The sequence below is a fragment of the Polyodon spathula genome, chromosome 8 (assembly GCF_017654505.1).
Source record: "Polyodon spathula isolate WHYD16114869_AA chromosome 8, ASM1765450v1, whole genome shotgun sequence".
Taxonomy (NCBI): Eukaryota; Metazoa; Chordata; class Actinopteri; order Acipenseriformes; family Polyodontidae; genus Polyodon; species Polyodon spathula.
The window spans coordinates 8,907,149-8,923,618 of record NC_054541.1 but is presented as its reverse complement, the minus strand read 5'-3'; the positions used below and the strand labels follow the sequence as shown (position 1 = coordinate 8,923,618).

The window sequence follows — 16,470 nt, the reverse complement described above, 5'->3', positions numbered from 1 at the left end:
GTTACGTTCAAAGGCTCTGCAAAAAAGAACTTGTATTTTATTATCGTTCTTTTTACCTGCCTGAAGGGTCCAAATAATGACAATATTGAAGGGATCCGTTTGCAGCTACAGATACATTATTAACCTGAGCTACCCTAGGTATGATTCTGAGTATTTCCAGTCTATGCAGATGTACAGAGTGGCTGCCTTCTTCTAATTGTTTCCTGTCATGTGCTGTGGCTCCTCAGATAAGGTAGACAGGAGCACAGGGATAAGACAGGCTCTTCTCTAATTACTTTGCTTTCCTAGGTTCAGAAAATGATCTTGCTGAAAATCATGTGTTTTATCACAGTGGCCTTTAACTGAAGTAGAAGCACTAATACATGCTGCCACATTGTAGGTTTATATATTGTATCTGTCATGCACAGTTAAAAAAAAAAAATGATTTAGCTTTTTCCACGTGATTTGTATAACCCAGCAATATCAGAAACATCCAGTCTGGCAGGAGATTCTGCTTTCTTTGCTGGATGAATGACAGGCTGACAGCAGATGCTGACGGTAATTTCAGGTATTACTAAAGAGAAAGGCTGACTTATTTTTGGAACAGTAATTAAAGATGTTCAATTAAACAGTATGCAATGGTTTGAATTGGCCCAGAGGGTACATCTCAGGATTATTAGACAGCTCTTGTTTTTCAAAAGCAGGAATATCATGCCGTGTGGAAGTGCACATGTATGTAACTGGTCTCAGCAAGAAGTCCAAATAAATATAAACAGTATCATAAGTGGACAGTACAAGTGCCAGCAAATCCACAGTCAGTAGTAGCAGCAGTAGTTGTCGTTGTAGTATTAGTAGTATTGTTTATTTATTATTATTTAACCAGTCAGAGAAATAGAGCAACATACGTTGATAAAGTCTTTTAAGAAGCAAATACCATTCTGTGCAACAGGAAATCATTATAATTGAATGTAATGGACTGAAAGATTAAGATTGATTCATGTGATAGGAGGACAAATGTCATTTTATCCAATTTTTTAATTTAATTTTTTTATTATTATTATTTAGACCGGCAAGAGCAGAAAGGGTTCTTTCTGGCCTCTCTCTGTGGTTTTTACACTTGTGTTGGTCGTTTGACAGAAAATCATTTGATAGATTGCCAACCATGACGATACCCTTTTTGGTTAAGGACAATGAAAATGTCTAATCTATAGAGGAGCCATGTCTTGGTCTCTGCAATTAAAAAGGAAATGGCTCTTTTTAATGCCTGCTTAGGCTTTGTATAACTAACGTTTTGAACCTTAAAACTGTCTGCCTGTTAGAAATACTGGTTCGAGGTTTGAGATGCTTGATTAGCCACTGGTTGAAATATTTTATTTAGAATGGTTTAGATTCCTCACTCCTGAAGTCACACGCTCATAATATTTATCTCTCTGGATAAAAAGAGATGAGTAGCTGTGCACCGGTAGAAATGCATTACTCAGTTGCACCACATCCATCTTGCTCACACATTTCAGCATCGTTAGAACAGGATCCCTCATACTCCACCCAAGCAGCACCAGGGGGATCACCTCACAGGATCCCTCATACATCTCCACCCAAGCAGCACCAGGGGGATCACCTCACAGGATCCCTCATACATCTCCACCCAAGCAGCACCAGGGGGATCACCTCACAGGATCCCTCATATATCTCCACCCCAGCAGCACCAGGGGGATCACCTCACAGGATCCCTCATACATCTTTAACCCAGTAGCACCAGGGGGATCACCTCACAGGATATATCATGCATCTTTAACCCAGTAGCACCAGGGGGATCACCTCACAGGATCCCTCATACATCTCCACCCCAGCAGCACCAGGGGGATCACCTCACAGGATCTATCATACATCTTTAACCCAGTAGCACCAGGGGGGTCACCTCACAGGATCTATCATACATCTTTAACCCAGTAGCACCAGGGGGATCACCTCACAGGATCCCTCATACATCTCCACCCCAGCAGCACCAGGTTGATCACCTCACAGGATCCCTCATACATCTCCACCCCAGCAGCACCAGGGGATCACCTCACAGGATTCCTCATACATCTCCACCCCAGCAGCACCAGGGGGATCACCTCACAGGATCCCTCATATCATACATCTCCGCCCCAGCAGTACCAGGTTGATCACCTCACAGGATCCCTCATACATCTCCACCCCATCAGCACCAGGTTGATCACCTCACAGGATCCCTCATACATCTCCACCCCAGCAGCACCAGGGGATCACCTCACAGGATCCCTCATACATATCCACCCCAGCAGCACCAGGGGGATCACCTCACAGGATCCCTCATACATCTCCACCCAACAGCACCAGGGGATCACCTCACAGGATCCCTCATACATCTCCATCTCAGCAGCACCAGGTTTATCACCTCACAGGATTCCTCATACATCTTTAACCCAGTAGCACCAGGGGGATCGCCTCACAGGATCCCTCATACATCTTTAACCCAGTAGCACCAGGGGGATCACCTCACTGATGCAGGATTGTTTTGCATGGCGCAACAATAGGATTTTATGGTAATAATTCCTTTGTATTATATATTGTTGGAGCATAGTAAATCCTGTCATGTAAAAAGTAACAGGTACAGTACCTGTATTTATGGTACATTTATTCAAACATGAAACAAACAAGGTTCCAGTAGTTTCTCCAAGATATTGCTTAAAAAGAGGAAAGAAAAAATCTTGCAAAATGAGAACCAAACCTGAGAGTTCTAAAGAGCCCTTGCAAGATGATTGTATTGGTTGATTCTAGTTTTCTAAAAAAAAAAAAAATAAATGAATAGGATGCATTAGCTATATGTGTCACTTCCTGTGCGTGTGGTCTTACCTTTTAGCACAACCCCAGACAGGATGAGCCCTGACATTATCTTTGCTCTCAGCACAGAAACAAGATACCCGGACCTGTGAATTGAGATACTTCATTATACCTTTTCAACAGCTACCTGCATTATACACAAGCCTGTGAATTGAGATACTTCATTATACCTTTTCATACATCTACAATAGCTGCATTTTACACAAGTGGCTCTTGAGTGGTGAATAATTGTGGTCATTGTTGTTGGTATGAATACATGTTCCCCCACATCTCAATAACAATTATTTGCTATTATACACGTCAAGTCCATTGAACCATCACACGTATCATTATAGGGACTGTAAGATTTGGAATTGTGGCTTCTGTGTGTTTTTTTAATGGTAACAATCATTGTCTCTTTATCCTCTGCCTCAGCACCTTACAATCTGGTCAAACTGAGAATACTGAGACTGGTCCTTCATTGCTGTTAAGAGTTAGAGCAGATGTGGAGAAGGAACAGAAATACATCTGCACATACCAACTTGCTTGCTTGACTCTCTAGAGACCTATTAGCAGTGCTGCTGTTAAGTTTCTTCTGGCATTATAAATAATGCAGGCAGGTCCATTTGTTGAGGCTCTGCCTTCACCATTAGGCAGCAGTGTAGGAACAAATGCAGCAGCACAAAGCATTGCAACAAATGGAAGCACTGTGATAATCCTCTTCATACCAGATTGCCCATTATCAAATCTACTCAAAAAATCAATAGGCTCCATTGCAGTGGCACTGCAGCGCTCCGCAGTTAGCAACACTTGGCAGCATTTAGCTGAGTTTTAAATAATCAAGTTGATGTTTGTTTAGGGTATGTTTGTTTGTTTGGTTTTGGCTGGGGGGGGCATGCATTTTAATATTCTGTGTTTTCTTACTAACCTTAACCTACTTTCCATCTGAAGCAGGGGTGGATTTGCAATAATCACTGCAAAGCCATTCTAGGTTTTGCACATTTTAATCTCTCGGTAAATCCTGGAATTGATCAATTTGCTATTCATTGGCATATCTTATTTCCGTCAACAGTATCAAAAGTATTATTTTGTTGCTGGTGGAATTGGGTGTATAGGAAAGTCTGCACAACTGCATCTTCAAGATAAAATTGAATTTTATGCTCCATCCCTGCTGTTACAAATAAGACTTTTCATTCTCCACACTAAAGGCTGTAAACATGCAGTTCAGACTGGTGATTTAGAGTCAATGCACTATGCGGGAGAGGTGATGGAAACAAATTCATTGTCCAATCTGTGCTACAGAATGAAAACCACAATTGGCTATAGAATGACTTGCATTTTATTTGACTTTATTTGTTCTTGTAAATGTTATATTATGAATATTTTTTGTCAAGGGGATCTATAATCTTTAGTGCAATCGCTGGAGCAAAGAGACAGTGAAACATTGAAACTCCCACCCCACCCCCCACCCAAAAGCAAAATTTCATTCAAAGTATACAAAATGTAGATAAATACCAGAGAATATTTGTATTTAAAAATGTGTATTTTTTAGATAATATTGTCCTAACATGTACCTACTGCAGGCGAGTAAATTTACTTTTAACTATAAATCTGCTTTGGTTTTGTATTTTAATTTACATTTTTGACTGGCTTCAATGACCATGATTAACACTGACCTTGGACTATCCGATGTTACCATAGGTCAGGTAGTCTGAGATTCGACATTCCCAGACAGCTGGTTCCAGGTAGCTAGCCATTGTTTAGTGATCTGGAAGGATCCCAGTGTTCTGTCTGGACAGTGTTCTCTCAGTCAGACCATTCCTAATGAAAGACAAGAAAAATCTAAGCAAGCTGAAGAAGGACAGTAATGAGGTCAGAGTTTGGTCTGTTTCTGGCACTTAACAGATATATTATTATTATTATTATTATTATTATTATTATTATTATTATTATTATTATTATTATTATTTTTTTTTTTTTTTTTGTTTTTTTTTTTAAAGGAATTGAATAAAACTATAGAATAGCACTAAACTATAGAAAAGAATAGCACTCAGTCCTTTTTCTCAAGAGACCTTGAACTCTATAAGAACTAAATATTTATATTCACTTCAATACCCATGCCAATGTCAATATGTCTAAAATTAGAATGGCACTCTGTTGACAATCAAGTTGTTTCCATTGACTACTTTGATTCCAGTTATGTTCACTTTGATTCCTCCAAGGTTATTCAATACAGAGCTGATTACCTGGAAGTCTTGCCATTTAACAAGACCTTTACCATGTCCCAATAAACATTAATATCGGTTTTGCAGACTATAAAGGTTAATAATTGGCAGCCTAGTGCTTTTAAAGTCTGTAAAATGCTTGCAGTTGTTTCCAGTCAGTGCAATCTTTGCTAGTTTCAGGGCTTGGGTCAATATTGCCCACAGACCAAAGCATTTTATTAACTAATAGTTTGTTTTTGTTATACGGATGTGATTTAATGTATGTACTTGTAGCAACCGTCTATAATCTATACAAAATAATTATGCTTAATTAAGAACACTTGACTTCCATATTGAACCAACACAATCATTTAACTATTAAAAGTTCTTCAAGAAAAGCAGCAGAAAATAAACATTGGTAAGGAGAGAGGAGTTAGAAAGGCATCTGGAGCCTTCTCATCAGTAATGGTTATATTCAGCGGGGGAGCCCATTAGCCCACCCTCATACACCTGGCGTTACACTCAGATACTTTAACACTTTAGTTCCACTGAGCTGCAACGTTTTCACGAATGTTCTGTTCCCATTTACAGGGGTAGCAGAATTGCAGGCTTGCTTGAGAATTAGAAAGGGGATAGGATTTAACCGGTACAGATTAGACTTTCACCTGGGCTCTGCTCCCCTTTAATGTCTACAAAACAAGATCAAGTATCAGCCTCATCAAAAGGATGGTGTCTCCAACAATCCAGTGACTTGGGGCAGACAGAATGCTCGTGCATCTGTTGAGTCAAGTCCCAGGAGGAAGAGAGAGAGAGAGAGATTTACTGAGCTGCCAACACCACTTCAGACACTGTAGTTTACTGGCCCAATTCTGTTTCATTTGAAGATGTTACAAGATCAGGATCCAAGTTGTTATGGCTCCAGGCTATATCGGAGTGTGGGAAAGTTAAACCCTATCTCCTAAGTGCTTTCTTACAGGATAGGCTGAGAACAAAATCTTCCTGCCAGCATTAATAGGGCAGTTTTTTTATGAGTTATATACTGCTTTAACTGATGTTCTAGTTGTGGGACAAGTTAACTACAGATTTTCTTACAGCAGTTTGTTTTCCTGTTGTCGGTGATGCTGCGTTAACACCTAATTCGATACTCAGTATTTCTCTGCTCTTGTGTCCCCAGCGGCTGCCAGTTTCAGTTTCTGCAGGAATGTTCTGGAGCACACTGTCTCGGCGGAGGAACTCAACTACCAGTTGCCCCGGCAGCCAGGGGGCAGCCTTACCTGGCATGATGGGAGAGGGCAAAGGATGGCAGGGGGCAGGACCGTAAAACTGCTGCAGCAGCCAGGGACAGAAACAACACAGGTAGATGTTGTTTACTATCCAGTACTGAAAGACACAGTGTTCCATAATCCTTTTCAGCTTTCTACTGATTTTATAGTTTACTTTTGTCTGCTTAGAGTTCTGTGCACTCCAGTTTTTAGAAAACAGACTCAGTTAGCAATCTGGTTGGTTTACGACTCCCAAGGTACAGCAGCTGTAGCCCACCACCCTTTACAACGCTATGTACAGATACAGTGCCTATAATAAGTATTCACCCCCTTGGACGTTTTCAGTTTGTTGTGTTACAACTTGAAATCTTGATGCATTTAAATAGGATTTTTTTTCCTTTGATTTACACAACCTACTCAACACTTTGAAGAAGCAAGAGAATTTTTATTATGAAACAACAGTTAATGAAAATAAAACAAAAACTGAAATGTCTTGGTTAGATACGTATTCACCCCCCCCCGAGCCAATACTTGGTAGAACCACCTTTGGCAGCAATTATAGCTGTGATTCTTTTGGGGTAAGTCTCTACCAGGTTTGCACATCTGGATCGTGCAATATTCGCTCATTCTTCTTGGCAAAATTGTTAAAGCTCTGTCAAGTTGGCTGGGGATCGTTGGTGGACAGCAATCTTCAAGTCCTGCCACAGATTCTCAATCGGATTCAAATCCGGGCATTGACTGGGCCACTCTAGGACATTCACTTTCTTGTTTTTAAGCCACTACAGTGTCGCTTTGGCTGTGTGCTTGGGGACATTGTCCTGCTGAAAGGTGAATCTCCGTCCCAGTCTTAGGTCTTTTGCAGACTGAAGCAGGTTTTCCTCAAGGATTTGCCTGTATTTAGTGCCATCCATTTTGCCTTCTACCCTGACAAACTTCCCAGTCCCTGCCAATGAAAAGCATCCCTATAGCATGATGCTGCCACCACTGTGCTTCACAGTAGGGGTGGTGTTACCTGGGTGATGTGCTGTGTTGGGTTTGCGCCAGACATAACGCTTTGCATTTAGGCTAAATAGTTCAATTTTTGTTTCATCGGACCATATAATCTTTTGCCACATCTTTTCAGAGTCTCCCACATGCCTTTTTGCAAATTCCAAGCAGGATTTTACAAGGGCTTTTTTCAGAAATGGCTTCCTTCTTGCCACTCTTCCATACAGGCCAGATGTGTGGAGTACCTCAGCTATTGTTGACACATGGACAGTTTCTCCCATCTCAGCCATGGAACGCTGTAGGTCTTTCAGAGTTGTCATTGGTCTCTTCGTGGCTACTCTGACCAATATCCTTCTTACCCGGCTGCTCAGTTTGGGAGGCCTGCTCTAAGCAGATTCTGGATGGTGCTGTATACCTTACACTTCTTAATGATCAACTTGACTGTGCTCCAAGGGATATTCAATGCCTCTGAAATCTTTTTATACCCCTCCCCTGATCTGTGCGTTTGCACAACTAAAGTTATATCCAGGAGTTGTTTTGAAAGCTCCTTGGTCTTCATGGTAGTATCTTTGCTTTGAATGCACTACCCAACTGTGGGACCTTACAGAGACAGGTGTATTTAATCTGAAATCATGTGAACCACTTTTATTGCACACAGATGGACTCCATTTAACTTACTGTGTGAATTCTGAAGGCAATTGGTTGCACCTGAATTTATTTAGGAGTGTCATAGCAAAGGGGGTGAATACTTATCTAATGAAGACTTTTCAGGTTTTTATTTTTTATTTTTAATTGATTTGTTTTTTCACTCCCCCCCCATCCCCCCATTTTTCACAAATTGGAAATGTTGAGTAGGTAAATCAAAGGGAAAAAATACCATTTAAATGCATCAAGATTTCAGATTGTAACACAACAAACTGTGAAAAATGTCCAGGGGGGTGAATGCTTTCTATATGCACTGTACAAGCACGGTTTTGTATTAAATACCACCAACAACACAGATGTTTAACTTCAGTCACTGATTAAACTTATGATTGCATTTTTCTCCCATTAAACAATTCAACAAAATAAGCCGAAATGATAAAATACTGACTTATTAAAAAAAAAAAAAAAAATAGAAGAACAGAGCCATGCTTGTCATGGGGAAATGTCTTGCGTACTTTCTTTTAAAAATGTATGAAACTGTTCTTCTTGAAGTGAGCACTTACTTGGCTTTTAAAACAAGAAATAAATGGACTTCATTTAGTCCCAATTCTTCCCTTCAAATGGCCACTTTGTTCCAGAGGCTTGGGCAACAAGCCTGTAGCCAGAGAGGCTCTCTCTGACTTTGTATCAAACATTCAAAGAGTTGCTTTATAGAGACTGGAATTTCTTTACAGTGATTGAGCAGATGGGTTAGATATTGTCTGAAAGTCATGGAAATTTTCAGCTTTAAAGGTTCATCTGAGGGAGTACTATTTATTCCACTAAAAATACCCTTACATTTCCAGTGAGGTTTGGGTTTGTAATCGTTATAAGTTTGTCTTTTAATACTGACAGGATAGAGGTTTGAAATTGCAATTGTAAAAACAAACTTAATTCACTGTATGTGTAAAAGTAACCCCATCTTTTCATATGATTTTTTAAAAACCTGTTTTACATACTGTACCTCCATTATCAAATACGCAGAAAAAAAGCTGTTTTAAAAGGTTTTTTTTTTTATTTTATTTTGTAATAACAGATATAGGCATAGTTTTATGCAGTTAAAATATTGTTTTAGTACAGTCTAAAATACATTGTTATTATGTTTATATGGGTATTATATGAGAAATTGAATCTACCTGATATTGAGATGAATTAAAATGCATATACAGGCCACTGTTACAGAATGAGTGGTTTGTTTTCTTTTCATTTAATAGGTTGTCATTCAGTTTCTCTGCTTGTCAAAGGTCATTGTTATGTGTCTGAATCTCGGCATTTGATACATGAAATATAATGTCATAGAACTAAAGCTAGTGTAGGATTAAAAAAAAAATAGGGCAAATATAAAGTACATTTAATATAAAAATACACATTCACGTTTGGAAGAGTACAGCAGAGCTGTGCAAGTCAAGTCAAATACATTGACTGATCTGAAATGTGGGAGTTCCAAGAGAATGGAGCCTTACAAGTACTGTATGAACAACTCTGTGATTGTGGAGTACTGTTAAGCTCAAGGACATGCAAGGGTAATTGAAGGCTGTGTGTTTGTATATGATATTTCCCCAGGAGTTGCACAATTCAGCTGAAAAGATCATAATAATAAAATGCGTCAATGGAGATGCCATAAACTGATTGGCAGCCAGGTGTAAATGTTCCAGTGCTTACATAAGCGCTCAGTACCATGTCCATGCAAAGTTACGTTGAATCTGGCAATCTGTTTTCAAAATACTGTACTAAAAGTTTTATCTTGTTCCAGGATGTTGTGTATTTTAAAAGGTGCAGTTAACCCCATTTTATGACTTCTTGACCATAGCATAGTCCCACAACAGTACACACTTCGAGTCTAATGCAGTTCTCTGGGAATGATGGCTTGGTTTCATCTCGAGGCATTAGAGTGCACAAGCTTCAGCTGAAACGGTGGCTTTTGGAAAAACAGAATCAGAACGTAGAGTGTTAGTGCACGACTTTGGAATGTGGAGCAGGTCACACTCTCCCTTGTGACAGGTGACTAAGAGAGTCACGGAGGGTACAGATTTCATCTTGACCTGGGTTAAGTACTTCCAGAAAGACTTCTTCACTGGGTTCCCTTGTTTCACATTAGTATGAAAAGATTACACATGGATTCCGAGCTGGTGTTGGAGGAGAAAATGCAAATTCACACCACCAGACTCTTTCTGGTAAAGTCCTGTAGAGGAGAACCACCCAACCCATGACTGACAGGTTCTGAAAGGCGTTTTACATTTAGCTTGAACTGTGTCTCTTCCCTGCTGGGTGTGCACTGAGTGTGGACTGTCCCCTGCACTGAGTGTGTCTTTATCAAGCCAAGTTTAATCGGCACCTGGCAGGTCTGACAAGCCTTAAGTTCCTTTGTCAAGTGCACACTTTACATAAGCCATCAAAGTCATACTTTAAAATGAATGCCTGTTAATGAGGAATTCATGTGATAAAGTTCAATAAGTAATAATTTCCAATATTGATTCTGAGTTTAAAAAAGTATTTGTTGAATCTGCACAGCATAAGAAGCAACTGACCAAATCCTCAGCCTGCATAAAAATGAATAAACTGCAGCAAACTCTGACACTACTTTGCATGCAGCTGGCGCTAGTCATGACTGCAAGCCCCTATTTGAATTGCAAAAGCGCTGGCCTAGAAAGAGTAGTCTTTGATTTGTTTTAGTTTCCTCATTACCTCGACAGGTTGCTGCTGACCCCTGCGGGGAAAACGGGTTTGTTAAAGAAGGAAATGGGACATGAAAAACCACCCAGCTCATTTTAATTAAGCCCTGACTGAGCCCTCAAAATAAAATAAAATAAAATAAAGAATTCTCAAGTCTTTACAGGCGTCCTGCGGTTCTGGTTTTAAATTACACCAAACCTTACCAGAAGGATCAATGGAGTTTTTGCATTTCGAAAGGGACCAGCAGTGTCCCAGCTTGAGGTCAGAATGACCAATTACCCTGACAATTGCACTTTCAAAGAGGTCCTGTGATTGGGAGCATTCAGACTCCAAAACAGGGCTCAGAAAGCTGTTATGCTAAGCCAGGATGATTTAGTCCACTTTCACATGCTTTTACAGTGCATTTCATACCATGTGAGTAGTAGTGTGCAGAAACTCGTTACTCAAACTCATTATTCTGTTTGATAAGTACTTACCGGTGGGTATTAAATAAATCCATTCACTGACGAGCTGGTGTCAAAACACGTTTTCAATTGAGTACCAATCAATGGCCATTAACTTCCGCATTGAGTGTTTTAAAAGCCGATTGGAAGAATATTCTCCTCTGCTGTATCTCCACTACAAATAACTCTCACAAATATATAATATGTGGTGTTTTACAATGGTGTCCGCTAGAGACATCATTCAAAACTCATTTTCCTCTTCTTGTCTCTCTCAATGAGTCCAATAGACACATAGGCTTGTGCCAGTTGAGTTGGTGCAGAAACAATGCACTTCGTGTACCTCGTAGAGTTTCAAACTTTGTGTGAATTGCCAATCAGCCCTCAAATGAGAGATTGACTGGTTACTTAATTAGCCATAATGTAAAACTGGGAAATACAGAGAGCTGTTCTAAGCTAGGATGGCTTGTTAACAAAGACTCCATTGTTTCAAACCCACAGCTGCATATTATAATCTGCTTTCTTTAGTGGTTTAAAATATTTTCTTTGATTTAAAAAAAAAAAATACTTTGACTTCTGCAGACACCTTATAAAAGTTAGATAGTTAAAAGAGAAAGCACGCTGTAAGGAATTGTATGCAAAGTTTTTTTTTTTTTTTTTTTTGAGGTGCACAAGATGTCAATGAAGACGTCTAAAAAACGCCATTCACTCACCATACACGAGCAATTATGCTTTCATGTTTTATTTAGAGAACTTAATTTTGCTTGAAGATTCAAATCAAGAGCTGAATGAAAAGAAGAGAAAATTCAAGGTCAAAACAAACGCGTTGGGGCCACAGGCCTTCATCAGCATTAAATACAGTCAACACACATTATTAAATTAATTGTCATACTAAATTGATCTAATAGTAACATCAATAACATCACCACATTAAGTAAAGTAATTGTAAGCCTTTGGATAACATATCGCTACAAATAAAATTATGTATTCATAATGTGTTAACCATTTCATTGACATTATTAAATATGTCGGTGTAAAAATGAATTTCTAATTGCACTTTTTTTCTTTTGAAAGACCATGCCGTTTGCTTTCACCTGGAATTGTGTTTTTTTGTATTGAACTCTTGATTCTTCTAGCAAAATGAATTTTGGTCAATAAAACATGAAAGCATGATTGCTAGCGTTCGGTGAGTGCTTGTCATTCTTCTCCTCCTTGTAAAAGTTGGCCGTGGTAAATGTGCATGCCATCTCTGTTCTTTACCTTGGTGAATCCTGTCATGCTTACGCGCTGCTCTTCTTATCTTCAAGGAAACACATGTACATGGATTAGGGAGTGGTTAACATGTAGAAAACAGGAAGTACTGATTAGAGGAAAAACCTCAGAATGGAGTGTGGTAACCAGCGGTGTACCACAGGGATCAGTATTAGGTCCTCTGCTATTCCTAATCTACATTAATGATTTAGATTCTGGTATAGTAAGCAAACTTGTTAAATTTGCAGACGACACAAAAGTAGGAGGAGTGGCAAACACTGTTGCAGCAGCAAAGGTCATTCAAAATGATTCAGAACTGGGCAGACACATGGCAAATGACATTTAATAGAGAAAAGTGTAAGGTACTGCACGCAGGAAATAAAAATGTACATTATAAATATCATATGGGAGATATTGAAATTGGAGAAGGAATCTATGAAAAAGACCTAGGAGTTTTTGTTGACTCAGAAATGTCTTCATCTAGACAATGTGGGGAAGCTATAAAAAAGGCTAACAAGATGCTCGGATACATTGTGAAAAGTGTTGAATTTAAATCAAGGGAAGTAATGTTAAAACTGTACAATGCACTAGTAAGACCTCATCTTGAATATTGTGTTCAGTTCTGGTCACCTCACTATAAAAAAGATATTGCTGCTCTAGAAAGAGTGCAAAGAAGAGCGACCAGAATTATTCCGGGCTTAAAAGGCATGTCATATGCAGACAGGCTAAAAGAATTGAATCTGTTCAGTCTTGAACAAAGAAGACTACGTGGCGACCTAATTCAAGCATTCAAAATTCTAAAAGGTATTGACAGTGTCGACCCAAGGGACTTTTTCAGCCTGAAAAAAGAAACAAGGACCAGGGGTCACAAATGGAGTTTAGAAAAAGGGGCATTCAGAACAGAAAATAGGAGACACTTTTTTACACAGAGAATTGTGAGGGTCTGGAATCAACTCCCCAGTAATGTTGTTGAAGCTGACACCCTGGGATCCTTCAAGAAGCTGCTTGATGAGATTTTGGGATCAATAAGCTACTAACAACCAAACGAGCAAGATGGGCCGAATGGCCTCCTCTCGTTTGTAAACTTTCTTATGTTCTTATGTTCTTATATCTGGATTAGCGACGGAGAAAATACAAATAATAACAGATAAAAATGATCAATAACTTGCCAATTAGGTCATTAATTACTTCTGCTGTTTCCTTTAAAAGCTAATTGGCCAGCCTGGTGTACTCTCCAACAACACCTTCAGAGCGCTGGAGGGATAAAAAAAAAAAAAAAGATGTGGACTGGCTAATCTTGAATCGGCTCCTCTGGGATCCTGAGCAAAGAGCCAGACTTGCGCCTCGAGTCCTGCAGGCTTTTCATCAAGGTCATTTTGCTGAGAGCTGTACAAGTCCTGCTTTGCATTCGGCTCTCGCTGCAGTAAACAGAACAAAAACTAGAGGAGGTTGAGACCTGAGCAGCGGGGCTTTATAAATAGGTGCTAAACAACACTGACAGGCAACGCTCCAGACATGACGGTGCTTAAGTGTTAAAGACTTATTACCCCGACCAATATGAAAAAGCACTGTCCTACATCATTAGATAAACTAGTGTGTCTGCAATCCTACAGACTATTTGTTATCGTTATTTAGCTGTGTGCTGATACTTGCACTCTTGCTTGTAATTGCCTTTAAAAAGTATTTATCGGCAGGTATTAAATAAACCCATTCATTAACGCATTGGTTTCAAAATAAGAAAATATGTCCTCCCCTCACCTTTACAATTGAGTACCCATCAGTGGCAATTAAGTTCCGCATTGAGTGTTTTAAAAGCCAATTGGAAGAATATTTTCCTCTCATCTAGGGCGTTGACATTTTTATTGTCCTAGTATTTGTTGAGTCTGTAAATGGATTCTAGGTCCCACCAACCAACAAAAAAACTAACGTGTACTGTCCTGTACAACTTTTATTATTGATACAAGGACCGTGAAGGATTTTTTGGTTTGTTTGTTTATAAGGGGCTACCAAACTGCCCTAAATGTTGTTTAATTCAAAAACTACTCAAGATGTTTAAAATATGTTATCATCCTTCAAAAGTGTTAGAATTCTAAGGGAAGACAATACGGAATCAGGTGAAGTATACAAAAGTCAATGTACTGACTGAAAAATGACAGATCTGCCTGAGTCAAAGGGGATTGTTGCCTTGACTCCCCAGGTAAGAGTATTTATATGCACTTTCTGAGGCTGTCTAGCCAGTACCATTAGTCCTGTGTGCAATAACTCTCCCGCAGTTTTAAAACACTGCTATTGATGGATTAATGCTGATATGGGACCTGCTACAGAATCGCTTCAAAATGTCTAAGAAAGATGCAGAAGAAGACTTATTAACTGACTCTGTGCTCACTATACCTATGGCTTATTATATATGGTTGTGCACCCAACACACACACACACACACACACACACACACAAATGTGTTTTCTATAATGCAGCAAACCCTTGGAATGGTGTGTGACATCCCCATTAGATATTTGCATTGATGCTTTGGATGGTAAAATGCTAAAGTTACAGTTTAGATGGTGTAGCATGTATTGTACACAACACACGAACACACACAGACTGTACACACACATACGGAAATAAGGCCACATACAATTATAAAAACAATGGATGTACAATCCTGCTGCATGCACTAACCCTTGTAACTGGAAACACTGGCTGTGTTACCTGAAATAGCAGAAATAACCCTGTGATAGAAATCAGAGCACTCTAGAGGTGAAGGTTTTAGTGATGGCTGTTTTTCAAAATCGTATTTGTATATCGTGAACGATACAAAGAATTGATCTAATCCAATTCGTTTTCTTCTTGCGAGTTGAATGACACTTAGCTGTTACTGCAGTTCTAATCATCCTGTCCTACTGCTATTTCACTATACAGTGTACAGCACAGCCCATGATGCCCTGGGAACAGAATTATTGCAGGAGAACAAAATGGAAACCGATCATGAAACTGACAGCTTAAATGGATCTTTTCATAAAATAAATCCTTCTGGATATATAAGTTCATTATGAGTTCAGAAAGACACTGTATACTGCATTCCAGGTACTGGAGTTCATATGGATTCGCATTGGAGCTGTCAACAATAGATATAAAGTGTTATCGAAACTGCTCGACCGGTTTTCCAGAGGCAGATCTGTGTAAACAGCTGTGAACTTTATTGAACTCCCAGCCCTATCGCAATTGTTTGGGATGGTTTTATTGTTCTATTGTTAGTTATTGAGTATGGTGTACTTAGGTCTCTCTTTGTATTAGTGCTTGCACTATTATGATGTACCTGTGCTGGCTCTGCAGACACAAAGTAAAAAAAATAAACTGCCAGCCCTATCGCTTTGTGAAGCAGTGGTATAAACGCTTCACAAAGCTGTTGCTAACTGCTAATTAAATCTCATTGAGGATGCTGACAAGAGCCATTAATCAGGAATCCCTTAGTGTTGAGAAACTCCCCCTTTTATTAATGTTAGCATTGAGGCTTTCATATTTAGTAAGTGCAGAAAGACTCACGTGAGTGTGCTTTGCTTCACCTGGAGTCAATATAAAGTCAATAGAAAATCAGATCCCTTACCTAAGGGTCTTAAATGTCAATTCAGTGGTACTGCACTGGCTTTGGAAGAGACATGGTGGACAAGGGCAACACAAATCTTAAGTGGTTGTCATTGAAATGATGCTAAGACAGTGTTAATATTATCATATTCTGGCATACCAATATCATCACAATGATAATAACTCACAATACACACTGGTAATCCATTACAGTACCATATACTTTGTTATGCTTTATAGCATATTCATTAGTAGACACTGTAAATACAATATCTCTTTGTGCAAAGCTTAGCCTGTTTTTTTTCATGGATCACCAGACAAACAGACACTTGTTGGGCACAGAAAAGCCAGAACTACCTTGCATTTCAGCTTGAGTTCCAGGTTTAAGACAACAGGGAGGAGAAGCATTAGAGCAAAAACCCATCTGTTCTTGAAACTGAAAGAGCACTATTTGGAAATAAAAATCCTGGAAGCAAGTTCAATACATGCAGCCTATTCAAAGAGCAGTGGCTACACGTTCAGTGGCAGGTGTCCCTGAAGGTCTCAGGAGGGGATAAGTAATGG

General features: G+C 39.3%; 1 protein-coding gene across 1 annotated transcript in view; it reads left to right on the top strand.

Annotated features, from left to right (window-relative positions):
* Window positions 1–16,470, top strand: part of LOC121319315 (sterile alpha motif domain-containing protein 10-like) — a 38,457-nt gene that overhangs the window by 7,937 nt on the left and 14,050 nt on the right. Inside the window, exon 2 of the mRNA XM_041256622.1 lies at window positions 6,202–6,383. Within this exon, the coding sequence (XP_041112556.1) occupies window positions 6,202–6,383 (182 nt within the window). The remainder of the gene's footprint in view (window positions 1–6,201; window positions 6,384–16,470) is intronic.